The following is a 26,069-nucleotide window of genomic DNA, read 5'->3' on the forward strand; positions in this document are numbered from 1 at the left end:
ATTTGTTTTAAACCTGCTGCCCATTAATTTCATTTGGTGGCCCCTAGTTCTTATATTATGGGAATAAGTAAATTACTTTTCCTTTTCTATTTTCTCCACATCACTCATGATTTTATATACCTCTATCATATCCCCCGCCTTAGTCTTCTCTTTTCCAAGCTGAAAAATCCTAGCCTCTTTAATCTCTCCTCATATGGGAACCGCTCCAAACCCCTAATCATTTTAGTTGCCCTTCTCTGAACCTTTTCTAGTGCCAGTATATCTTTTTTTTGAGATGAGAACACATCTGTATGCAGTATTCAAGATGAGGATGTACCATCAATTTATATAAGGGCTTTAATATATTCTTCATCTTACTGTCTATCCCCTTTTTAATGATTCCTAACATCCTGTTCCCTTTTTTGACTGCCTCTGCAAGGACGTCTTCAGAAAACTATCCACAATGACTCCAAGATAGTTTTTCCTGATTCATTGTAGCTAAATTAGCCCCCATCATATTTCAAGTATCAGAGGGGTAGCCGTGTTAGTCTGGATCTGTAAAAGCAGCAAAGAATCCTGTGGCACCTTATAGACTAACAGACGTTTTGGAGCATGAGCTTTTGTGGGTGAATACATGCAACTGAGGAAGTGGTATTCACCCACGAAACCCCATCATATTGTATGTATAGTTGGGGTTATTTCTTCCAATGTGCTTTACTTTACATTTATCTACATTAAATTTTATTTGCCATTTTGTTGCCCAATCACTTAGTTTTGTGAGATCTTTTTGAAGTTCTTCACAGTCTGCTTTGGTCTTAACTATCTTGAGCAGTTTAGTATCATCTGCAAACTTTTCCACCTCACTTTTTACCCCTTTCTCCAGATCCTTTATGAATAAGTTGAATAGGATTGGTCCTAGGACTGACCCTTGGGGAACACCACTAGTTATCCCTCGCCATTCAGAGAATTTACCATGTATTCCTATCCTTTGTTCCCTGTCTTTTAACCAGTTCTCAGTCCATGAAAAGACCCTGCCTCCTATCCCATGACAAGTTAGGTGCTATCATTACAGTTAATACTGGGGGAACCTAGCAGCAGATTGAACTAAGTGAAGAACGTAGTCAGAAAAGAAATTGCCATCTCTGATGTGAGACCAGACTTAGACTGAAAAGGTTATGCATGTGACTCCAAGGTAAGCTAGTGTCTGTTTCTGCTTTCCATCTAACCAGGGCCGGTGCAACCATTTAGGCAACCTAGACGGTCGCCTAGGGCACTAGGATTTGGGGGGCGGCATTTTCTTCGGCAGGGACCGCGGCGGCCGGATCTTCGGCCACCCCGATTGCCACTGGCATTTAGGCAGAGGGAGCTGGGGCAGGGGGCCACGGAGAGGGCCGCCTGCAGCAAGTAAGGGCGAGGGGTGTGTGGCACGCAGGGGAACTCTGCCATGTAAACAGGCAGCTGGGTTTTGTACCACCTAAAGATTCTGAGTAATTTTCAGGTGAATCCTTGTGCAGAGCACGTCAAAGTAATCCACTCTGGGAGTGAAATAGGTTTGGCTAACTAAGATCTGCACCTAAAAGAAAAGACCAGTCTCCTAGCCAATATCCCAACAGGACTAAAAATACAACTACAAATGCAAAATTAAAATAGAGGGAAAGAAATATTATAGAGTCAGAGGAAGAAGAGAGATTATTTTCAGATATGATTTGAAAATGGCTGGATAGCAAAAGAACTAGAGTAGGTTGGAAAATGAGGGGGGGGGGCATCCAGGGGAAAATAGGGTTTGTTTGTTTGTTTAGCAAAAATATTAAAACTCAATTTTTCAACCAAAATCTGAAGAATTTTTATTCAGAAATGCTGCCTGGATGTCTCCTGGGAGTTAGTTGTACTTTGGGTTCATCATGCCCCCATTCTCCTCCATGGGCCAGGCTTCCTGGCTGGACTACATCTTCCCATGATGCATGATGCTCTCCTCTCTTATTGAGTCACTACAGTCCATGATGGGAGCACATTTCAGCCCACAGAGGAGAAAGGGGGCATGAGAAACCTGAACTACTACTCCCATGTGGAACTGTAATGACATTTCCAAATTGAATTTTTTTTAGGATTTTAGGCGTTTGGTTTTAGGCGTTTGGTTATTTGATCGAAAGATAAATATTTCCCACAGGAAGCAAACACTTTTTGCCAAAAATTTCATTTTGTCAAAAACTTAACTTTCTGTTGAAAAACAATTTTGACAGAAAAATTTTGATTGGCCCTGAAGCTGCAGGTGCCATATGCAAACAATGGTCCTGATAAAATGTTACCACAAGTATGAATTAAGGAATCTGATTTGTTAGCATTTTATACTACCCTGCACAGGTGGAAATAATTACGCAGAGCTCGGAAGACTCAGTGTATATTGGTGGTTAAGGCACTGGACAGGGGATCTGGGTTCTAGTCTTGGCTCTGCCACTGACCTGTTGCATGACCTTGGGCGAGTCACTTCACCTCTCTACGTCTCTCTTTCCACTCCAACCTGTATTCTGTCTTGTCTATTTAGCCCGTAAATTCTTCAGAGTAGGAACTGTCTCTAACTATGGATTATAAGTGTTTGTCCTTTTTAAACTCAAGTTAGTTGATTGCAAACTAATTCAAGTTAACTAAAACCATTGTAAATGTTGTCTACACACATATCATCGGTTTGTCTGAAGACTTAGTCTAAGGTAAACCAAAACTGCTTGTGCTCTGGAACAAATGTTTGTTAATTACCTGGAATTAAAACAGGACCACAAACTCAAGCTTAGACAAACCCTATATGATTGTGCAGCGCCTAGCACAATGGAACCCCAGTCTCTGTGCCTCTAGGAATTGCCATAATACAAATTAAAAATAAGTGTAAATGACTACATGTATGACAAGGCTGTGCAAATATTTTCACTGAGAGGAGAATATTCAGCAAAGCCTTCTGCAGGTCAGAAGATCGTTAGTGCATATAAATAAAACTACTGTATTTAAAAGGGTCCTTGAAGACCAGCTTTAGCTGATCAGCCTTGGCCCTGTAAAAATAGCTGCTGCTTTTTTTAATATGTTGGATGAACACTTCATTGCTGAGTGGAAAGCTATAGCAATCTTTCCATTTCTAAAAGCATCCAAACATCAGTAAGTGCTTTAAGAGCACAAAGTACTCACAAACTTTTATTTTTATCCTTCTGTTCTACAGTACGTGTAGTTACAAGTCAGAATCTCTCAATAGCATCCACTGTACTTCATGAAGCTTGTAAACAAATGTTCTTGTATCTGTTTCAATGTCTACACAGCCAAAAAAAGACCGATAGCAGCGAGGTTTCAGAGCCTGGGTCAACCAACTTGTGCTACACGGCTAACAACAGCAGTGTAGACACTGGGCTTGAGCTGGAGCCTGAGCTCTTTAATCCCAGGGTGAGTCTTAGAGCACAGGCTCTAGCCCAAGCCCAAATGTCTACAGTGCCCATTAGCCCCATGAACCTGAGACTTGCTGACATTTTTTGCAGCATAGACATACCTTTGGACGACTTTTAGCTGCTGTCACTATGCTCAAGACATTTGTAGGTGTTTAACCCCTTGAGGACTGGCCATTTTCCATGGGTTTGGATGAGCACTGTGCTGTGGAGGAGGGAAGAGTCCTGGCTGTAGTAACATGGGACAGTTTTGGACTCTTGGAAAGATCCAATACTGACCTGGCTCTCCCCTTATGGGAATCCCCATTATCTCTCGTCCGAGCTCCCAATTTGACCTGTCCCCTCCATCTTTAACTATTTCTTGAACACATCTTTGGCCAGGAAATAGAAGGGGGTGGAACGGCAAGGACAACACAGTATGGAGCTGGCAACATGATAGATTAGGGAGGCAGAGCCACTGTCTAAATGGAGGGGAGTCAGGAATGTGAGGTTTTCTGACCACTTAGTGAAGGGGGTGCTTATTGCACTTCTCTTTGGAGTCATAGGGTGGAGAATAGAGAGGTGGGTGGAAAGGATTTCATTTCATTTATAGGTGGAGGAAGGAGGAGGGAATAAGGTAGGCACCTTCTGGGCGGGAGGGAGAGCAAAGGAGAGGGACTGGAGAAGTGCTTACTTGGGCCCAGTCAGTGCCAGATTAAGGTAAAACTAACTATCAAGTACAGTTTAGGGCCTCACAATATGAGGGGCCTCTACACAAGAAAAAACGGACTCCATTTCATGTTATCAAAATTGGTTGATAAATAAAGGAGATATGGGAAAAAGAAGATTCTCTCTAAATATAGATATTTTGTTCAAATATGACAAATATACACATCTGTCTACGCAAATAACCCTTACTCTTCAGTAATGTTCATTATTGACAGACAGGAGGCCTGGCTTAAGGGGGAAAAAAACGATAAATGCACTTGTAAAGTTTGTATTTCTACCAGAACGTCTGCTATCAGTCTCCTCAGGCAGCATTTTGTTGCCAGCTGCTACTGGTAAATTCTGACTGTGCTTTCATAACTTATTTAAATAAATAATCTCACTACCGATAAAATCGGGGAAAAATGTGAGGTCAGAGACAGCACTGTCATGATGAAATGCATCCTAGAATACTCAAGGAGTTAATAGAGGAGGTATCTGAGCCTCTAGCTATTATCTTTGGGAAATCATGGGAGACGGGGGAGATTCCAGAAGACTGGAAAAGGGCAAATATAGTGCCCATCTATAATGTGCTTTCATAACTTATTTAAATAAATAATCTCACTACCGATAAAATCGAGGAAAATGTGAGGTCAGACACAGCACAGGGCCTGATGAAATGCTCCTAGAATACTCAAGGAGTTAATAGAGGAGGTATCTGAGCCTCTAGCTATTATCTTTGGGAAATCATGGAAGATGGGGGAGATTCCAGAAGGCTGGAAAAGGGCAAATATAGTGCCCATCTATAAAAAGGGAAATAAAAACAACCCAGGAAACTACAGACCAGTTAGTTTAACTTCTGTGCCAGGGAAGATAATGGAGCAAGTAATTAAAGAAATCATCTGCAAACACTTGGAAGGTGGTAAGGTGATAGGGAATAGCCAGCATGGATTTGTAAAGAACAAATCGTGTCAAACTAATCTGATAGCATTCTTTGATAGGATAACAAGCCTTGTGGATAAGGGGAGAAGCAGTGGATGTGATATACCTAGACTTTAGTAAGGCATTTGATACGGTCTCGCATGATATTCTTGTAGATAAACTAGGAAAGTACAATTTAGATGGGCTACTATAAGGTGGGTGCATAACTGGCTGGATAACCGTACTCAGAGAGTAGTTATTAATGCTTCCAATCCTGCTGGAAAGGTATAACAAGTGGGGTTCCGCAGGGGTCTGTTTTGGGACCGGTTCTGTTCAATATCTTCATCAACGATTAGATGTTGGCATAGAAAGTACGCTTATTAAGTTGCGAACGATACCAAACTGGGAGGGATTGCAACTGCTTTGGAGGACAGGGTCAAAATTCAAAATGATCTGGACAAATTGGAGAAATGGTCTGAGGTAAACAGGATGAAGTTCAATAAAGATAAATGCAAAGTGCTCCACTTAGGAAGGAAACAATCAGTTTCACACATACAGAATGGGAAGAGACTGTCTAGGAGGGAGTATGGCAGAAGAGATCTAGGGGTCATAGTGGTATCACAAGCTTAATATGAGTCAACAGTGTGATACTGTTGCAAAAAAAGCAAACGTGATTCTGGGATGCATTAACAGGTCATTCTTCCGCTTTACTCTGCGCTGGTTAGGCCTCAACTAGAGTATTGTGTCCAGTTCTGGGCACCGCATTTCAAGAAAGATGTGGAGAAATTGGAGAGGGTACAGAGAAGAGGCAACAAGAATGATTAAAGGTCTTGAGACCATGACCTATGAAGGAAGGCTGAAGGAAATTGGGTTTTGTTTAGTTTGGAAAAGAGAAGACTGAGAGGGGACATGATAGCAGTTTTCAGGTATCTAAAGGGTGTCATCAGGAGGAGGGAGAAAACTTGTTCACCTTAGCCTCCAATGATAGAACAAGAAGCAATGGGCTTAAACTGCAGCAAGGGAGATTTAGGTTGGACGTTATGAAAAAGTTCCTAACTGTCAGGGTAGTTAAACACTGGAATAGATTGCCTAGGGAAGTTGTGGAATCTCCATCTCTGGAGATATTTAAGAGTAGGTTAGATAAATGTCTATTAGGGATGGTCTAGACAGCATTTGGTCCTGCCATGAGGGCAGGGGACTGGACTCAATGACCTCTTGAGGTCCCTTCCAGTCCTAGAGTCTATGAAGCAATCCTCTCAAACTCATACATTAGTGTGTTCTTTCAATCTGTACACACATACAATTGTGTGTTTTAGTGTGCACACTATTTTCTGCTTCATACAATCATAGATTATTATTAGGGTTGGAAGAGACCTCAGGAGATCTAGTCCACCCCCTGCTCAAAGCAGGACCAATCCCCAAATCCCCTAAATGGCCCCCTCAAGGATTGAACTCTCAACCCTGGGTTTAGCAGGCCAATGCTCAAACCACTGAGCTATCCCTCCATGCACTATCCATGTTCCACATGACTGAATTTGCAGGTGATCATCTTATGGCCTTGGGTCAAGTGGATCTTGAGGAGGATAAATTTGTGTTGGCTTCCCTTCATCAGTTTCGAGAACCTTCACAATAAATATTAGAGAATGATGATGAAAGGATAATAAACGGTTTTGAGAGCAGTGAAGGAAGATGTACATATATATCAAAATATTCTAAGTACTTGGTGAGCAAGTTATTTCAAACCATGTGCATATATGGTTTATAGGCTATTAAAGCCAATAATATTCATTATAACATAGGCTAGTTTTTCTCACTTTGTCAATGCCTGTCTAGAGATTACCAGACTGTTTCTGGTAAATTCTTTTTCTCTTTCGCGCATATAGCTTGTTGTCACTCTGTGTGTCCGAGGTGTTTACTTGAGATTAATTAGTCGTCCTAGGGGAGACAGGATAGAGAAGCGAATGTAAAGAGAGATGTCTGCCTAGAAAGAAGACTGGGATTTTTGCTCAGCAGTTTTGGAGCATGCAAGATAATAATTATTATAGGTAGTATGCTATGTAAAAATTCTTCTATAGACATAAACACATATCATACATATAATACATTGTATTTTTATAGTACGGCAAAAGAAAATCCTAACAATTCATTATTTCATTGTGAAAATTAAATCTGAATAAACATTTGTAAATATATTTTATTATAGTCGGATAAACTTTGTATTTCCCTAACAAAATTAATCAAACATTTTTTTTCCTTTATCATAAGAAAAGAAGGATATTTTCATTATTCATGGTAAAAATAAATAGTATTCTCTCTTGTTTTCCTGTGAGAACATAGACAAAATAGCACTAACTTTCACAGAAATATCCTGGTTAAAATAACACAGGTTTTAGGGGTGTGTGTGTTGTGTGTGTGTGCCGGAAACCTTTGGTTTTGTATATACATGTATATTGTTGTATAGCTTACAAATCTTAATATTTATAATATAAAATTAAAGTTTACTAGTTTCAATACAAACTTTTTTGCTACTAATGTTAGTACCAATATTTAGGTAATTCAGCATAACTTTCCATAAAAATAAACAACATCAATTTATTGAAAAATATATCCCACATACAATATTCTGATGATTTGCTTATTACCAGGATGTAATTCATATCAATATAAACTAATAGTTGAGCTTTAGCTTGTGGGTTATCTGCATCCTATATCCTCTATTGTCATTTTATATCCTCTAAGAACCTCATTGCTATTCAGACAAGGAATTCCACAATTTAGATGCCCCAACAGAGAGGAAAAATTTCCTGAGAACTCTTTGAGTAAATTTTATTACTTACTGTAATTTTGTTTGCTTTTGTATTTTTATATTGTTTACTTCTACTTTACTTACATACACAATTAATTCAAAGAATTTGTCTAAAATTTATTTCTATCATGATGTCCTCATTTCAGAGAGGGCTGCTGAAAATGAAGATTATTCTATTTTTACAACTTTGCCTTTGTCTGTATGCGAACTTAAGCTTTTGTGTTTATATATTCAATGTCCTTTCTGTGAAATAATAAATTCATTTTTTAATGGTATGGGGCCTCTTACACTTGACATTGAGCCTCAGAAGGTCATAATCTGGCCCTGGCTCTAGTCCCTCAGTAAATATAGCTAAGGCTGACTATATCTTCCTTAGCATTCTAAGGGCTGCTGAAACATGTTCTGACTCAGAGTAATAGGTCCACATGCAAACAAGTTTTACTTTTTCTGTAACTTCCTGCTTCTGTAAACAAAAGTGTTGAAATAGCATCTCACTTGATAGTAAAGGACTTACATAGTATTTGAACTCGATACCTTTAAAAGAGGCTTAAGTTTATTATGCTGATTCATATATTTTATCCTAACAAGTGACTATATCAGCCATGTGTGGAGCAGCAGGCAGGAAATAAATATCACATAGGTAGGCCCCCTACCAAATTCATGGCCATGAAAAACCATCATTGGCTGTGAAATCTGGTCATCTCTCCGTCCCGCCCCACCCCCAAGTGAATTCTGGTGTTTTGTATACTTTTACCCTATACTATACAGATTTCACAGGGGAGACCAAATTGGGCATCCTGACCCAATAAGGAGTTGCAGAGGGGTCACAAGGTTATTTTAGGGGGGTTATGGCATTGCTACTTTACTTCTGCACTGCTGCCTGCAGAATTGGGTGGTGAGAGAGCAGCAGCTGTTGGCTGGGTGCCCAGCTCCGAAGGTGGCACCCCACCATCAGCAGTGCAGAAGTAAGGATGGCAATACCATACCATGCCACCCTTACATCTGCACTGCTGCCTTCAGAGCTGGGTGACCGGAACGTGGCAGCTGCTGACTGAGGGCCCAGCTCTGCAGGCAGCAGTGCAGAAGTAAGGGTGGCAATATCATACCATGGCATCCTTCTGCGCTGCTGCTGGCGGCGGCTCTGCCTTCAGAGCTGGGCTCCTGGCTAGCAACTGCCACTCTCCAGCTGCCCAGCTCTGAAGGCAGTGCGACCATAAGCAGCAGTGCAGAAGTAAGGGTAGCAGTATCACAACCCCTCCTATAGGAATTGTGACCCCCCCCACAATTTTTTTTGGGTCAAGCCCCCTACAGTTACAACACTGACATTTTAGATTTAAATAGCTGAAATCATGAAATTTACAATTGTTAAAATCCTTGACTGTGAAATTGACCAAAATGGACCATGAATTTTGTAGGGCCCTACACAGGGCAATGTCATCTGTGGAGACATCTTTTTCCTTGCAAGTAGCGTAGAATCTACGAGAGAGATTTTTCTTATTATTGACACTTAAATCATTTTTGGTTTTCACATGGGATTGGTACGAACTGGTGATACTGACATCTTCTCTCGACATCTCTGGACGTACATAAGTTCTCTTTCATTTGAATATTTCTCAGTTTCATCACAGAGGTTAGACGTGTAAAAGACCTTTTATATAACCTAGTTAAGCTCCTTGCCAATAGAGAATTGTTCCCTATACTTGTCAGCATTTTGTCCAGTCTAGTTTTAAATTTCTCAAACAACTGAGGTCTGAACTAGAAGTTATTCGTGATATCAGATCTAAATGTTCCATTTTTTAATTTCATCTCATTATTTTTCTTGTACTAACTGCAATAATTGCTCACTTTCCTTGGCTTTACATATTCTTCCACATTTGGACTGTTTCTCTCCGCACATTCCCCTAGTTCTTGTTTAACCAATATATGGAGAAGCTAGATGAGCTGAGGGTCATGAAAGAAATAGTCCAAAAAGTGGATCCGCTGTGATGTCTGATGAATGAAAAAGAGGCACAAAGCTCCAGTTTGTAAATCCTAGGAGATTCAGCAGAACAAACCTCCACTCCACCCTAGTTCTTTGCCCATCCATGTCACCCCCATCCTTTCCCACAGAGAACACTGCTCCCCTACCATATTCAGCTTGTAAGGGTTGACATGTATCCACATTTAGACCTATCAACAATAATCAGGCAAAGTTTGGGATATTCAGGGCAGGGCATGTTGAGGAGGAGGCCAAGGTGGATTATGGAGGCGGTCCAGGCTGTGAATGGAGGAAACTTGGGGAAAGGTCTGGGTTCTATGGGGAAGGTTGTGGGAGAAGGGAGGACAGCTCTTCAGAGGACCAGGAAGGGAAATAAGTCAGGGGGGCACATGGGTTCTGCAGGAGGTGCATATAGAGGGTAATCCATATCAGTGTTACGAGTTAGCAATATACACAGCTATCAATATTGATACATACTTATTTTTAAAAAGTGGAAATTCCCACACAAAAATTCCATTAACTTAGAGCTGAGGTTGCTAGATTTTATCACCAATGCTAGTTTAAAAAAAAGGAAAAGGCAGGAAATAAGATTTAAGTTCTTCAACATTCCATCTCTGTTCACTATTTGGTTCCAGTTTACATTTTGCTTCCCTCTACTTCACCACCGGCAGCCCACATTTCTTCATCTTCATCTTAAACATCAAATTGCTACCTTGATTCTGACACTACGGTAGTACAGCAGTGTCATATACAAGCAGATTTCAATTCAGTAATTTCCACATAAAGATTCATACCAAATTTATTGTGACCTCTAATCCAGATCACCCATTCACACACATGTTCCTAAACATAAGAGAAAAACATGTATTGCAGCCACCATTTGTAATTGGATACCGTAGCTCTCTTACACTAATATGTAACTGAGTACATTTTTATGAAAACCACACCAGCCCTATGTACATAATCACCCACCCACATGATCAAAAAACGTAATTAGTTAGGGCTGCTGCCTCCAGGTCAAGGGCTATCTCCAAAGGTCTGATAAATAGGGTACTGGACTAGGAGTCAGAAGACCCATATTCTGTTCCCTTCTCTGCCACTGACCACTTGTGTGATCTTGGAAAAGTCACTTTACCTCTTAGTGTGTACCTCTGTTTCCCCTCCCATCCACTGTCTTTCAGTCTCTGTTCTATTTAGACTAAGCTCTTTGGGGGAAGAGCCTGTCTCTTATTATGTTTTTGTACTGTACCAGGCCCAATGTACTTCAATCTCAGAGTCTTTATTCATTACTGAAATATAAATAATAATGAATGTTGGTGGACAGTGTAAAGAAGCTTGCACTGCTGCTGCCTATGTTCTGTCTATTTTGTCAATAGAACTGCAGTTTTAGGGGTTGCCTGTCCAGTATATTTTATGAGTATTAAATTCACGGACAAGGAACAAAGATATTTTAACCTCCAAGGACAATGTCAGAAGTCACTTTATGCCAATGTCTAGCTAATATCTTGTGCTTAACCAATGTATAAAAGGTAAATGAACACAATACAAAATTTAAAATAGAATATAATGCTGCTTCTGAGAGTCTGTATACCTACTGTATGAATGCAGGTGTTAATGGGCAAGCGACTACAATTTGGACAGTGAATGGATATGTTGATGATGTTTTGTTGTGATCTTCGCAACCTAGCACCTACCTAGCTGAATATCAGGGTTGAAATCCTGGCCCTGTTTGAAGTCAATGGGAGTTTTACCACTGACTTCAAATGGTCCAGGATTTCATCCTATCTATGCTTTCAACACTCCCCTTTTTGACTAATGTAATTCCTTTTCATAGTTTCCCTGTATCCTTTCTCTTTAATCACAACCTGCAGCATTTGTCACCTTCATTTGCTTTCTGCCTATTTTGAACTCCTATTCTGTGTTATTCTGTACAGGTTCTTATACCACCCTAACTCTGGAAACTGAGGGCCTGCCAATAGTGGATTATGGGATGTGACTAACATCTGTCACGTGACGTTTGTTCTTTTGATTCAAAAAGTGCCTGTCTGGTTTAACAACACCAATTTTGGCATCTCCTTCACCCTGCCTCAGTCTTTTACCTGTCTCTTACCTATTGCTCTTACCCACTTTCTATCCAAGAAACTGAGTCTCTTCTATCTTTTTAACTGATTACATCTAAATTTATATGACCCATAACTGAGTTGAGTGCTTTATGCTATTTGTTGAAAGGACACTATAGAAAATATATTGCAATGGAGTCCATTGACATTTGAGTACCTTACTTACTACTCTTACTGTGAGTTTACCCTGGGAGGGGATTTGTCAGTTGCCACAGTTGTTGGAGCAAGAGTGTCCATACTTGACAAACTGAAAGGGTGCTTTGGGCTTTTGCCAGGAGTCCCAGGACCAGATCCAATTTGCATAAAATGCAGCGATTGCAGCTGCCTTCAGCTTATAGGGCGGTGTCCCTGGTAGAGATTATAAATTTCAAGTGCAGTGAACTAAGGTGAAAGATGGATTGTGTCTGTGGGACTCATTTTTCTAGTAAAGATGAGTCTGATTCATGTGCTGCATTGTAGCATGCCAAAGGTTGCATTAGGCTTCACTTTAACTAGCTCTCTGTGCTGCAGCTGTTGCATCTGTTGATGGGGGTGCAACTGAGGAATTATACACAGGTTTAAAGATGTTTTTAATGTGTTCTTGCTACTTCACTGGCATCAGATACAAAAGGAGCATTTGCTGTATATGATGTGTTGTTCTGCTTCCTGCATCCATTTCTGTTTAGCTATTGCCTTCACACCTCATAGTTTTCCATGATTTAGATTTGAAGTACAACATTCCTTGGTTTGCTATTAACTATTCATAGTGATTTTCTGAAAGAAATAAAGAGAAAGGTGTGTAAACCAAGCAAGGACAAGATTTGATTGCTTATTTCATTTGCTGTCTTGGAGCTGAATTTGCATAATTCCAGATCTGGTAGTTAATAAAACACTAGGAAATTGCACCTATGACTAGATTTGTTTTCAGGCTATTTCAGCAATTGTCTTTGAAACATGCCTGTAGCATCTAGGGGCTCCACCATTATCATCACCCTCCATAACATTTAATATGGCAAGGAATGTCAGCTTTCATCTTAGAGCACCAGACACATTATGGTTTTGGGAGATCTGTGTCCACCACATTTCCAACTTCTTGATTCCTCTTAGTGTCATATCAGAATAGAAATGGAGACTTGTCCCACTTCTAGCCCTTGGAATCAATCAAATATCTTGTTTTATAAAACAATATTTATGAAACAACCAAAAGCTTGGTTACAAAGACCTGCCCAAGTGGTAGTGAACTTGGACTGTCCTACGGAAGACGGGGGATTGACTACTACTTGTGTCAGTGCTGGAAGGATCTGGGGATGTTGCAAGCACAGCTTGCTCAGCCGTGGAGGTCAAGGCCTCCCTCAGATTGCCCATCCATTTAACAGTGAGCCATCCAGCTTGAGTTAAAGGATTGACATTTATCAGCTCTGAAGAAAAACTTGTCCCTCATGTGAAAGAATGGCAGCTGCAATGTGCAGATATAAAGTGAGGGATATGTTGCATCACATGGGAAGAACTGAGAGAGTGAAATGTTGCCATACTAATATATTGATATTTCTTCCTTATTAGGGCACCGATGGTAAGTTAATTAAGCATATGTCTGTGTGTTTGTGTATGTTACTGACTTCAATTTATGGTTTTTAATCAACCTATTCTACCCTGGGAACTTTGGTTGCATGCATATTTCATAATTTCCCTCCTGGGCCTGATCCTACAATTGTCCTCTCAAAACTTTCATTAACTTCATGGGGAATTAAATATATGCAAGGGATGGCAGGGGTGAGCCCATTTAGTGTTGTTCTTCTAAAATGATGCAAATATTTTGTTCTCTGCTGGGATTATCACACTGAAGCTCCAATATCTGCTCATTTAAAGCAATGGTCCGTCGGTGTCTCTATAGAATGCTAAAAACACATATTATTTGCTATGTACTTGGAGACAGCTTATGCACAGTTTCATACATTGGGGTATTTTGAATAAAAATATGGTGCATATTAAAAACTACAGTTGTTTGTGATTTCCCAAATGCTGTATGATGATCTTCAAACTACATGTTGATATGTGGAAGCAATACCTAAAACTACTTCCTTTAATGAACTGAGCGTTTGAAAACCCTAGACTACAAATATACAAAGATATTTTAATTATAAGTACTGTAATCACAGCTGTTAGTTTAATGAAAAATCCGTGGCTTGAATTTATCTCCGGACCTATGTCCAATGCGGTTTTAGATTTGATGTTCTGTTACCAGCCTACAGAGGGGATAGGACAGCAGAAGTGGGCTGAAAATACAGGGGCCCTTTCAAAAAGTCATTGTGACTATACTGGCTTATGCTATATCCTCAGGAGCAATGCCAGCTTTTTTGGCGCCCTAGGTAGCAGAAGATCCTGCCCGCGAAATGGCACCCCCAACAGAGGTGGCGGAAGGTCCCACCTCTGAAATACTGCCGACGGCGATGGCGGCTGAAGATCTGGCCGCCGCCCCCCAAATGTTAGCGCCCTAGGTGACCGTCTAGGTTGCCTAATGGATGGCACTGGCCCTGCATACTCTGAGTGAACTAGCTGTGTTGTTGGAATGGTATGGACTGAAATCCTTCTTGAAAAAGAAGGGAGAGATCTGTCCCTGTTATAGTAGTAGACATATGGAAACTGTGGCAATCTAGTTCCTTCCACAAGTCTTGTCTCTGGTAGTGCACAATTTGTTCTGTGCTGTGCCAGCCTACAAGAGCCATTTTCATGAATAGTGCCTGTGATGTGTTAAATGTTACATGTATCTTTATGCACTTGCTAGTTTTTGCATTTCTTGGCATAATAAGTAAGATAAGGAATGCTTCCTGCAGAAGCTAAAGATAATGGAGGTAACTGAGGCAAATCTTCAATTCTGAAATAATCTATGTAACAAGTATTTTGAAGTTCTATCCCCTACCCCTGCCCCCAAGAGGGAAGCTTTATAGACTGGTTTGACCTAGTTTAAGAGGCCTAAGAACACAAAGGACTTGAAATGGTATAAAAATAGTGACCTGGGAGGGGGGAAACTCTGTCAAAGAACTGACAAGCATGAGACTATGACCAGCAGAACCAAACCCTTTGGAAGGACCTGAAGTATTTTATCAAAGTCCCCAAGTGAGGTGGTTGACCACTTTGTAAGTTAGTCATGCATATTAGCTGTTTATTGTTTTAAGACATATTTCCTCTTAAATGCTTTTGTTCTGAATAAATAGTACTTTGCTTTATGAAAGTGATTTGGTCACTGGATCACCCTGTCATTGCCCCTGCGGGAATGCAGGTGCTGAACCGAAGTCAGACCTGCTGAGGTAACCACAATGATTTGGAATGGTCTATAGTAAAGACCCTAGACTGAAGGGAAGGAATCATAGGATTCTGTCATGAGAAAAGTGATGGCAGGAGGCCTGAGACCTAAGTGGGGTGCTCTTGAGGAGCACATGACGGAATCAGAGGTGCAGCCGACTCAGGGACTGTGATAGTGCCTTTACCAAATGAGGAAAAATCTCAAATGCTTGAAGATCTGGGCCAACTGTAGCCTAATGCAATGGTTCACAATCTTCTTTAACCTGTTGTTTCATGCCAGGATGTTCTTGCAAAGATTGAGAATCGGTAGGGTACTAGGCCTGTCTAGAGGGTGAATGGTGGAAGAGATTCTCCCATCTCCCCACAATCCTGAGGACTGTGCAGCTGGAAGTAGGAGAAGCTGTGAGATGGGGTTAATTGAAGAGCAGGGACTGAGCCGAGGGACATAAAGGGCTACTCCATCCGTCTCCTTGCTTTTTGCCTGCTGGGTCCTAGTGCTCATGAGATTATGGTGATTTAAACATTTTTTCCCCAGGCCCACTGTGGGTCCTGTTGGGTTGAATTTGGCTTTGGAAATTAGGCAATCTAGGGATCTGTTCCTGGCCCTGCCACTGACGCACTTTGTGACCGGGGCAAGCCACATAAACTGTCTGTGTTTCCGTTGCCCATCTGCAAAATGAGAAGAATGATACCCATCATTATAAACTTCTTTGAGATTTTCAGATGATATGCTGACTGGAGCAGAGTGTTATCTGTTTGGCTTTAACATTTTGGGCTAATATCTCTACTGCATGCATTATCTGCTTGGCATACTGATTGTTACCTATCAGCTCTGTGTTCTTGGGAAACCAGTACCCAGCCTGTCTGACTCATGAAGGCTTCTGTTTGAACTAAAGCTGGTCAGAAGAAAGACTTATAAAAAGCAAGGAAAAGGCAGTGGAAGAGACACCTAACCCCTCCGGACAAGAGTGACAGGATTAGAGAAACTCCCCTAACCTCATTTGCATCAAAGATAGGACAGGGAGGCATCTCCATTAGCATACAGAATGGAGAACAGAGATTCCAAGGCAAGAACCGCACGGGAACTCTGGAACTAGAAATGCAGGGAAGCATTGCATGATGGGAATCTCTGCTCCAGGTGCTAATGACCTGCCCTGCACACACCCAACTCAGCAATTATCAGACCAATTCTGTAATAAATCCTTTATTGGTATTCAAAATACTGAAATTGCCTAATTGCATTGTGAGCTCCTTGCAAGGAACAACGCCCATCGCCAGGAATAATCAGTTCCTATTGTCTAGCCTGAACAAAACAACTTTGGTGTACTGCCTTGAGCCATCAGTTTACCCATAATCAAATCTAGTGTTCTCCCTTGAACCATTGTTCTTTCCCTACAAAAACTCCTACCCATACTCAGATAAGTGTTCTGATGCCTGGATCCAACATCTGTATCAGTTCCATTGGGACTTCATCTTCTCCTGACTGATCATGCTGCCTGTCTCCAGCACTCTGGAACCTCAGCTACTACCCCCACTTGGGAAACCCTGATCGATTCAAGCTTCAGGGAGTGGTGAAAACTCATCTCTCTCCATAGGCGCCAACTTTCCCTCTTTCCCGTGGGTGCTCGACCCCGCCTTCCTGCCTCTGCCCCTGCCCCCATTCCAACCCATTCCCCAAAGTCTCTGACCCCTCCCTGCCCCTATTCCAACTCCTTCCCCAAATCCCTACCTTGTCCCCGCCTCTTCCCCTGAGCTTGCTGCATTCCACCTCCTCCCCCTCCCTCTTGGAGCATGCTAACACTGCCAAACAGCTGTTTGGTAGCAGCCGGACTGGAAGCACTGGGAGGTAGGCGAAGGAGCAGGGACGTGACGCGCTCAGGGGAGGGGGAGGAGGAGGAGGTGGGGTGGGGGGTGTGAGGGGAGCTTGGCTGCCTGTGGGTGCAGAGTACCCACTAATTTTTCCCCGTGGGTGCTCGTGCCCCAGAGAACCCACTGTGTCGGCATCTCTCTCTCTCAGTATAGCCTTCTGACCCTGACTTGTGTGATCAGTTATAGTTTTCTAAACCTGACTTTTGTAATCAAATTTAAATTAGATTAAATATTATAACTCTTTTGTTGTTTGACTCTCTCTTGTATGGTTATTACCTGGCAATAAATTACTTCCATGGTTAAGCTAGCTGCTTCTCTCTTCCCCCCCCCCCCCTTTGACTATTCCTTGACCTTAGGGAAAGCGTTTGATACAGTGTCCAACAGTATTCTTGCCAGCAAGTTAAAGAAGTATGGGCTGGATGAATTGTCTCTAAGGTGGATAGAAAGCTGGCTAGATCATCAGGCTCAACAGGTAGTGATCAATGGCTCCTGCCTAGTTGGCAGCCAGTGTCAAGCGAAGTGCCCCAAGAGTTGGTCCTGGGGCCGGTTTTGTTCAATATCTTCATTAATGATCTTGAGGATGCTGTGGATTGCACCCTAGCAAGTTTGCATGTGACACTAAACTGGGAGGAGTGGTAGATACGCTGGAGGGTAGGATAGGATACAGATGGGACCTAGACAAATTAGGGGATTAGGCCAAAGAAATCTGATGAAGTTCAACAAGGACAATTGCGAGTCCTGCACTTAAGACGGAAGAATTCATGCACTGCTACAGCCTACAGACCGAGTGCTAGGCAGCAGTTCTGGCAGAAAAGGACATAGGTATTATGGTGGACGAGAAGCTGGATATGAGCCAACAGCGTGCCCTTGTTGCCAAGAAGGCTAATGGCATTTTGGGCTATATAAGTATGGGCATTGCACGGAGATCGAGGAATGTGATCATTCCGCTTCTATTTGCACTGGTGATGGCCTCATCTGAGTACTGTGTTCAGTTTGGGACCCACACTACAAGAAGGTTGTGGAAAATTGGAAAGAGTCCAGCGAAGGCAACAAAAGTGATAGGGGGCTGGAGCACATGACTTATGAGAGAGGCAGAGGGAACTGGATTATTTCGTCTGTAGACGAGAAGAATTGGGGGGGATTTGATAGCTGCTTTCAACTACCTGAAAGGATGGTTCCAAAGAGGAGGAGTAATGGTCTCAAGTTGCAGTGGGAGAGGTTTAGGTTGGATGTTAGGGGGGAAAAAATCACTAGGAGGGTGGTGAAGCACTGGAATGGATTACCTAGGGAGGAGATGGAATCTCCTTCCTTACAGGTTTTTAAGGTCAGGCTTGACAAAGTCCTTGTTGGGATGATTTAGTTGGGAATTGGCCCTGCTTTGGACTAAATGACATCCTTAGGTCCCTTCCAACCCTGATATTCTATGATTCCCCCTCGTGGGTGTTTTTTGGCTTCCCCATCCACTCTGCAGCAATGCTCCTCGTACCTAAGCTAAAGATTACTGCAGCGCCCAAAAATCCTGTGGGGTTTGCTCATCAAGTGGGTTACTACCAGAACAGTGTGAAAGTGGTGATAAGGATGTGCTGAACCTGGAGCATATGAGGGTGGCAGCTTGCAAGTGCTGTTTGACCCAGCCTGCTGAGTCCAAGGGCATATGAGGGTCACAGCTTGGAAGTGTTGCTCGACCCAGTCTATCGACTCCAGGGAAATATAAGGGGTCAGCTTGAGAGTGCTAATTAACCCGATTCTCTCAGATGTGCTGTTAGTGTGTGTGTGTGTGTGTTCCCCTGATTCTGGGGCTGGAAGAACCCAGCCCTGGGGAACCTAGGTCCTGCAGGATAGCTCCATTGGGAGGGAACTTGCAGAAGGGAGAAGTAGAGCTCGGTATGAGAACACAAATGACACAAGTAGTACATTGATAGAATTACAGACACCCTCCCCCAAAGAGTAACCCTAATAAATAAGTGTACCCTAACGTAACAGGCACCTCTGGTAACATGATGGGGGCGTGAACTAACAAGGAGTCTCTTACAGCTTCTAATTCTTTGTCTATCTTTATCCCTGCTCCTGGGCTCTTCTAGTTCACCCCAGCCCCCAGAAACCATCTGCCTGATGGGCATAGCTGGATTGCAGTGTACTCTAGCCAAACCCCTCCCTGCTCCTGACATGCCCACTGTACTGTAGGGGCTCTAGAGGGGTGTGGCATAGAAGTCAGCTATGTTGGTGCTTTACTCATTAGGGTCTCACCCACTTTGGGGTAATTGTTTATCTGGAGAGATGAGGACAAATGCTGTGGAGAAAGGTAGAGAATCTGGCCCCTTAATCATAAGACTATTGCAGCACAGTAGTTTCCAGGTTTATTGGTCAGTTGTCCCTACACGTGTATCACATGCATCTTGCAACAAAATTCATACTTTTTCTGAGCAGCAGCTCCCTGGGGAGGGTGTGTGTGTGTGTGTGTGTGTGAGAGAGAGAGAGAGAGATTGAGTGAATGAGAGAGTAGGTAGTATGTATGAGAATTCTGGATGGCTTATGAAAATGTTTGTCACAGGTGAAGCAGTGGTGAAAATGATATATCTCAAACTGGAATATTAGAAGAGATGCAGTTCCAAAAGTGAGAGTGCATTCTAAGGTAGCTGAATGCAAAATTAAGTTGGGGTAAATGAAATGAAACTATGATAGTTTTGAAATGTTTGAAATTCCTCCTTTGTTACACGATGCCAATATTTAGCAATAAGCCTTGATTTTTTTATATAGTTATTTATTTATTTTAATTTTTTTTTGGTGTAGGCTATGGGGGGAAAAAAGTTTAGCTTCACAAACTTATTTATTTGTCGTCTATGTTCTCTGTGAAAAATGGTATCCCCTCTCTTTTTGCTTGCCGTTTCCTTCCTTGTGCCTGCCAAATTGTCTTTCTCTGAGTTTTGGGTCTAACTTCAGTTTGTAAACACCTCAGAGTGGAATGCTGGGCCAGATTCTGCTCTCAGTCACTCAGGAGTAAAACCAGAGTAACTCAATTGACTTCACTCTGGATGTACACTGATGTAACTCTGAAAATTTAACGTAGTATCTTTGTTTGTCTTTGTTCACCTATGGCTCGATATAAGTAATTAATATATACTAAGTTATTTTCAGTTCCTTCCATTCAAACCAGTGCATGTAGCACCTGCTGCAGTATGGTAATGAATGCAGAGCTTTCCTTTAGTGACCAGGACAAAAGAAAAGTACTACACAAAATCTAAAAATGAATCTCCTTCTATTGGGTTTTCATTCTGTCTCTTGTAAATGATCTTTTTTCCCCCCATCCAAATGTTTGACCGCACTGACACCTCAGCATGAATCTTTAATCCAGAGAGCAGGTGTTTTAATGCTCTTCTTTTTGCTTTGTCAATATTGTACCTTGACAGTGAGTTGCAGCCATGCATTTAAATTCCAAGCACAGGGTTTGCTTAGGCTGCTGATTGCTCTTTGACCTCATTTTTCCTTTGCAAGTGCTAGCTGTTGTGATTTTCTAGCACACACCAAAGTGCAGCCTTGATAAGCTACTATATGTGTTTGTCTTGTGATTTGCAGACAAGAAAAGGGCAGGCAAATTCCAGCCTTTCAAGAAGTTTTTTGGTAAAAGGAAAAAGAGAGACGGAACATCAGACTGTGAGGAAGCCAGATTGAAACCCAGCCACTCTTTCGGGAATGTATGCAATGGCCTCTCTTCAGATGAAGAAACAAACAATGGTTTGAGGTAAAAACATACATGTATTTGTTAAATGTGTTTTGTTTTAAACTGAAGCTGTAAGAATCATTGTAGATGTAATGAATGTGGTTCCTGTTTCGATGAAGTAGAATTTCATCACACTGAATGATAATAAGTAGCACACTGCACATTAGAGTGTCTGTGTGCCTTTCTAGTCATATTCTTGTACCCTAGAATCTGTGTTTAACTTCTTGCACATGTCAATTGTTGGTTCCATGTATAGCTGTGTAGAAAAAAGAAAGTCCAGGGTTAAACCAAACAAATTCAAACCTACTTTCATGGATTAGTAAAATTTAAGGACAGAGACCACCAGCACAATGGGTACCCTAGTTAGGACCGGAACTGACTGGGCGTGGAGACTCTGCTGTACTCGCTTTCCCCTCGAGGTGGTACCTCCACGTCAGGAATGAAGCTTATGGGTGGGAAGTGTGGGGGAAGCTTGCCGCATTGCTGTGCGTGATCTGCCTGTTCTGTTGATAGAGCTGCAGTCTTTAGGGTTCTCAACCCAGCAACTTGTTTTAGTTTTAAATTCAAAAATATGGAAAAAGTTATTAATATAAAATCCAATGGCAATGTGTCAGAAACTGCTTTGTGTCCATGTGTAGCAGAAGTGATGGAGAGGAGAAAAAATAATGAAATTACCAAAGAAGCGGCACAAAGTGCCAGGCTCATGCCAGGGATAGATATGTCAAAAGTAGAGACAAAGGCATGTGCAGAAATGATAGCAGGATCAGTAGAGCCTATGTTCTCTGTTAGCCCAGAACCATATGTACCTGTGGTCATTTCTAGTCAAAACCTATCACCATGGGGTGCTATTTTCTCATACTTTCTGTTTGCAAGATGAGGAATATAAATGTGCTTTGTGGCAAGTTTTCATGCACAGGTGATATGCTGTTTTTGTCTTTTAGAATTTTCCTGAGAGTGTTCATTGGCGAGCATAGTGATTGTCTGGTTTCACCCACATAGTTGAGGTTGAGGCATTTAATACATTGGATGAGGTACACTACAGGTTGTGATAGGCATGCATAGGACCCATGGATCTTGAAAAGTGTGTTGTGGGGGGTGTTGCTCATTGTAGCAGTACAGATGTGTCTGCTGGTTTTGTATTTGTTATTCTGGCAGGGTCTGGTACCACTTTGAGTTTTAATGTCCTGGTCTGTGAAGAGCTTGGTTCTGATGATGAGCTTAGAAAGGTTGGGGGGTGCTTTGAAGGCCAGAAGAGGGGGTTCAGGAAAGATTTCTTTCAGGATGGGGTCTCCATTAATATGGTTGTAGGTGTTTGATGATACCCCGTATAGGTTCCAGTGTGGGTAGTAGGTGACAATTAGGGGTGTGTGATTGGAGGGGGTTTATTTCTATACTGAAGCAGGTTCTCTCAAGGTATTTGGATGGCCTGTTCCATTATGTGACCTACTTATCTGGTAGAATATCCTTGTTTGGTGGAGGTAGTTCTGAGTGTGTTAAGTTTTGTATCTTGGACTTTTTCCTCTGAAGATATTATGTGGAATTTGAGTGCTTGGGTGTAGGTAAAGATTTCTTGGGGTGGTTGGGGTGGTTGGGTCTCTTGTATATAGCTGTCTGTTGCATTCCATTGTTGAAGTCGATGCTAGTGTAACAGTGTTCCAGAGAGAGTTTAATGGACAGGTGGTGGTGGTTTAAGTTTTGTGGAAATCTATGAGGGAGTTTGTCATTTGTCCAGAGGGTGAAAATACCATTGCTGTGTCTCTGGCATAGCATTCATTTTATGGTGCGTTTGTCCAGAAATTCTTCTTCAAGGTGGCCCATGAAAGGGTTGGCATATTGGAGAGTCATCCTAGGACCCGTGGCTGTTCCCATGGTTTGGAAAAAGTGTTTGTTGTTGAATGTAAAATTGTTATGGGTAAGGATGAAATGGATGAGTTTGGCAATGTATTTGGAATGGATATCTGAGGGTTGTCCATTGTCTTGTAAATATTTGAGGCAGGCATTTATGCCTCGTGAGGAATGTTGGTGTATAGGGAAGTGACATCCATAGTGGCAAGAATGGTGTTCTGAGAGAGGTTGTTACTGTTGCAAAGTTTTTGGTGGAAGTTAGTTGCCTCCTGGAGGAAGCTAGCCCTTTGTATGATGAGTGGTTTGAGGATAGTTTGTGAGACCTGATATTTCTTCAGTAAGAATGCTGTGGCCTGATATGATGGTTTGCCTGTGTTCCCTTGTTTATCTTGGGAAGCGTGCAGAAGGACTGTGGATTTGTGTGGGATGAGTTTGTAGAGTTCCTCTTGGAATTATTTGGGGGAGGATTTGATGGTATCCTTAAATTCCTGCATAAATTGTGGTGTGGGGACTTCTGAGTTCTTTTTAATAGGTGGTGTCACAGAGTTGTCAGTTGGCCTCATTAACATAGTCATCATGGTTGAGGACTACAGTGGCGCCCTCCCCTCCCTCTTTGTCTGCTGATTTGATCGCTGTCTGGTGGTTATATTTCAGGGACTGTATAGTTGCCCTATTGGCAGTAGAGAGATTGTGGTGGGTGTGATGTTTGTTAAAGATTTCACAGCCAGTTTTTTTTTCCTGAAGCAATCAATGGAATGATCGAGTGTGGTTTCATCCACTCTGTTAAATTAAAAAACTGCAGTATTAAAACAGCTTGCAAAATTAAAATTAGAGATGGTCAGCAAATGGGAAGGGGCCTGATTCTGATCTTACTTGCGACAGTTTTTGCCTGTGTAAGTCCTGTGCCATCAGTGGAGTTGTGTCAGATCTATGCTGACAGAAATGCAGTGGAAAAAATCAGTCTTAACAGTCCAACAGAAAGATTCATTGTACAAATCTGGGTTTTAATCATTATTGTTGTATTGCTGCTATTAAATTGTATTGCTAGTTAAATGTATATCTTTATACATACTGTGCCTATTATACGGTATGTACTCTAAACCAGTGGCTCTCAATCTTTCCAGACTACTGTAACTCTTTCAAGAGTATGATTTGTCTTGTGTACCCCCAAGTTTCACCTCACTTAAAAACTTAAAAAATCAGGCATAAAAATACAAAAGTATCACAGCACACCATTACTGAAAAATTGCTTACTTTCTCATTGTTACCACATAATTATAAAATAAATCAACTGGAATAGGAATATTATACTTACATGTCAGTGTATAGTATACAGAGCAGTATAAACAAATCATTTCTATGAATATGGCTGTCAAGCACTTTAAAAAATTAATTGCAATTAATCGCACTGTTAAACAATAATAGAATTCCATTTATTTAAATATTTTGGATGTTTTCTACATTTACAAATATATTTTAATTACAACACAGAATATAAAATGTACAGTGCTCACTTTATATTTTATTACAAATATTTGCACTGCAAAAAAAAAAAAAGAAATAGTATTTTTTAATTCCTCCATTACAAGTACTGTAATGCTATCTCTTTATCATGAAAGTTGAACTTACAAATGTAGAATTATGTACAAAAAAACTGCATTCAAAATAAAATAATGTAAAACTTAGAGCCTACAAGTCCACTCAGTCCTACTTTTTGTTCAGTCAGACAAGATTGTTTACATTTGCAGGTGATAATGCTGCCCACTTCTTGTTTACAGTGTCACCTGAAAGTAAGAACAGGCATTCAAATGGCATTGTCATAGCCAGTGTCGCATGATATTTACATGCCAGATGCGCTAAAGGTTCGTATGTCCCTTTGTGCTTCAACCACCATTCCAGAGGACATGCGTCCATGCTGTTGACAAGTTCTGCTCTATAACGACTCAAATAGTGCAGACCAATGCATGTTCATTCTCATCATCTGAGACCGATGCCACCAGCAGAAGATTGATTTTCTTTTTTGGTGATTCAGGTTCTGTAGTTCCATAAGAATGGCCATACTGGGTCAGAACAAAGGTCCATCTAGCCCAGTATCCTATCTTCCGACAGTGGCCAATGCCAGGTGCCCCAGAAGGAATGAACAGAAAAGATAATCATCAAGTGATCCATTCCTTGTCGCCCATTCCCAACTTCTGGCAAACACAGGCTAGGGACACCATCCCTGTCCATCCTGGCTAATAGCCAATGAGAGACCTATTCTCCATGAATTTATCTAGTTCTTTTTTGAACCCTGTTATAGTCTTAGCCTTCACAACAACCTGGCAAGGCATTCCACAGGTTGACTGCGCATTGTGTGTTCATTTTCTTTGTTTTAAACCTACTTCTTGTGTTATGAGGAGTGAATAACACTTCCTTGTTTACTTTCTCCACACCCGTCATGAATTTATAGACCTTTATCATATCCCACCCTTAGTCATCTTTTTTCCAAGCTGAAAAGTCCCAGTCTTAATAATCCCTTCTCATACAGCAGCCTTTCCATACCCCTAATCATTTTTGTTGTCCTTTTCTGAACCTTTTCCAAGTCCAATATATCTTTTTTGAGATGGGGCAACCACATCTGCACACAGTATTCAAGATGTGGGCGACCCATGAAGTTATATAGAGGCAATATGATATTTTCAGTCTTATTATCTATCTCTTTCTTAATGAGTCTCAACATTCTGTTCCCTTTTTCGACAGCTGCTGCACATTGAGTGGATGTTTTCAGAGAACTATCCACAATGACCCAAGACCTCTTTCTTGAGTGGTAACAGCAATTTACACCCTATCATTTTATATGTATAGTTGGGATTATGTTTTCCAGTATGCATTACTTTGCATTTATCAAAACTGAATTTTATCTGCCATTTTGTTGCCCAGTCACCAGTTTTGAGAGATCCTTTTGTAGCTCTTCGCAGTCTGCCTGGGACTTAACTATTTTGTATTACCTGCAAATTTTGCCACCTCACTGTTTACCCCCTTTTCCAGATCATTTATGAATATGTTGAATAGGACTGGGCCCAGTACAGTCCTGGATGACACCGCTATTTACCTCTCTCCATTCTGAAAACTGACCATTTATTCCTATCCTTTGTTTCCTATCTTTTAACCAGTTACCAATCCATGAGAGGACCTTCCCTCTTATCCCATGACTGCTTACTTTGCTTCAGAGTCTTTGGTGAAGGACCTTGTCAAAGGCTTTCTGAAAATCTAAATACACAATATCCACCAGATCTCCTTTGTCCACATGCTTGTTGACCCCCTCAAAAAGTTCAAGTGGATTGGGGAAGCATGATTTCCCTTTACAAAAATCATGTTGACTCTTCCCCAACAAATGTTTATCTATGTGTCTGACAATTTTATTGTTTACTATAGTTTCAACCAGTTTGCCCGGTACTGAAGTCAGGCTTAC

The 26,069-nt window shown here is 41.4% G+C and overlaps 1 protein-coding gene across 1 annotated transcript in view; it reads left to right on the forward strand.

The window, feature by feature from the left end:
- Window positions 1-26,069, forward strand: part of CRACD (capping protein inhibiting regulator of actin dynamics) — a 127,450-nt gene that overhangs the window by 38,900 nt on the left and 62,481 nt on the right. Inside the window, exon 5 of the mRNA XM_030564085.1 lies at window positions 20,629-20,794. Coding sequence (XP_030419945.1) covers window positions 20,629-20,794 — 166 coding nt within the window. The remainder of the gene's footprint in view (window positions 1-20,628; window positions 20,795-26,069) is intronic.

Source organism: Gopherus evgoodei, chromosome 5 (assembly GCF_007399415.2).
Source record: "Gopherus evgoodei ecotype Sinaloan lineage chromosome 5, rGopEvg1_v1.p, whole genome shotgun sequence".
Lineage (NCBI taxonomy): Eukaryota > Metazoa > Chordata > Testudines > Testudinidae > Gopherus > Gopherus evgoodei.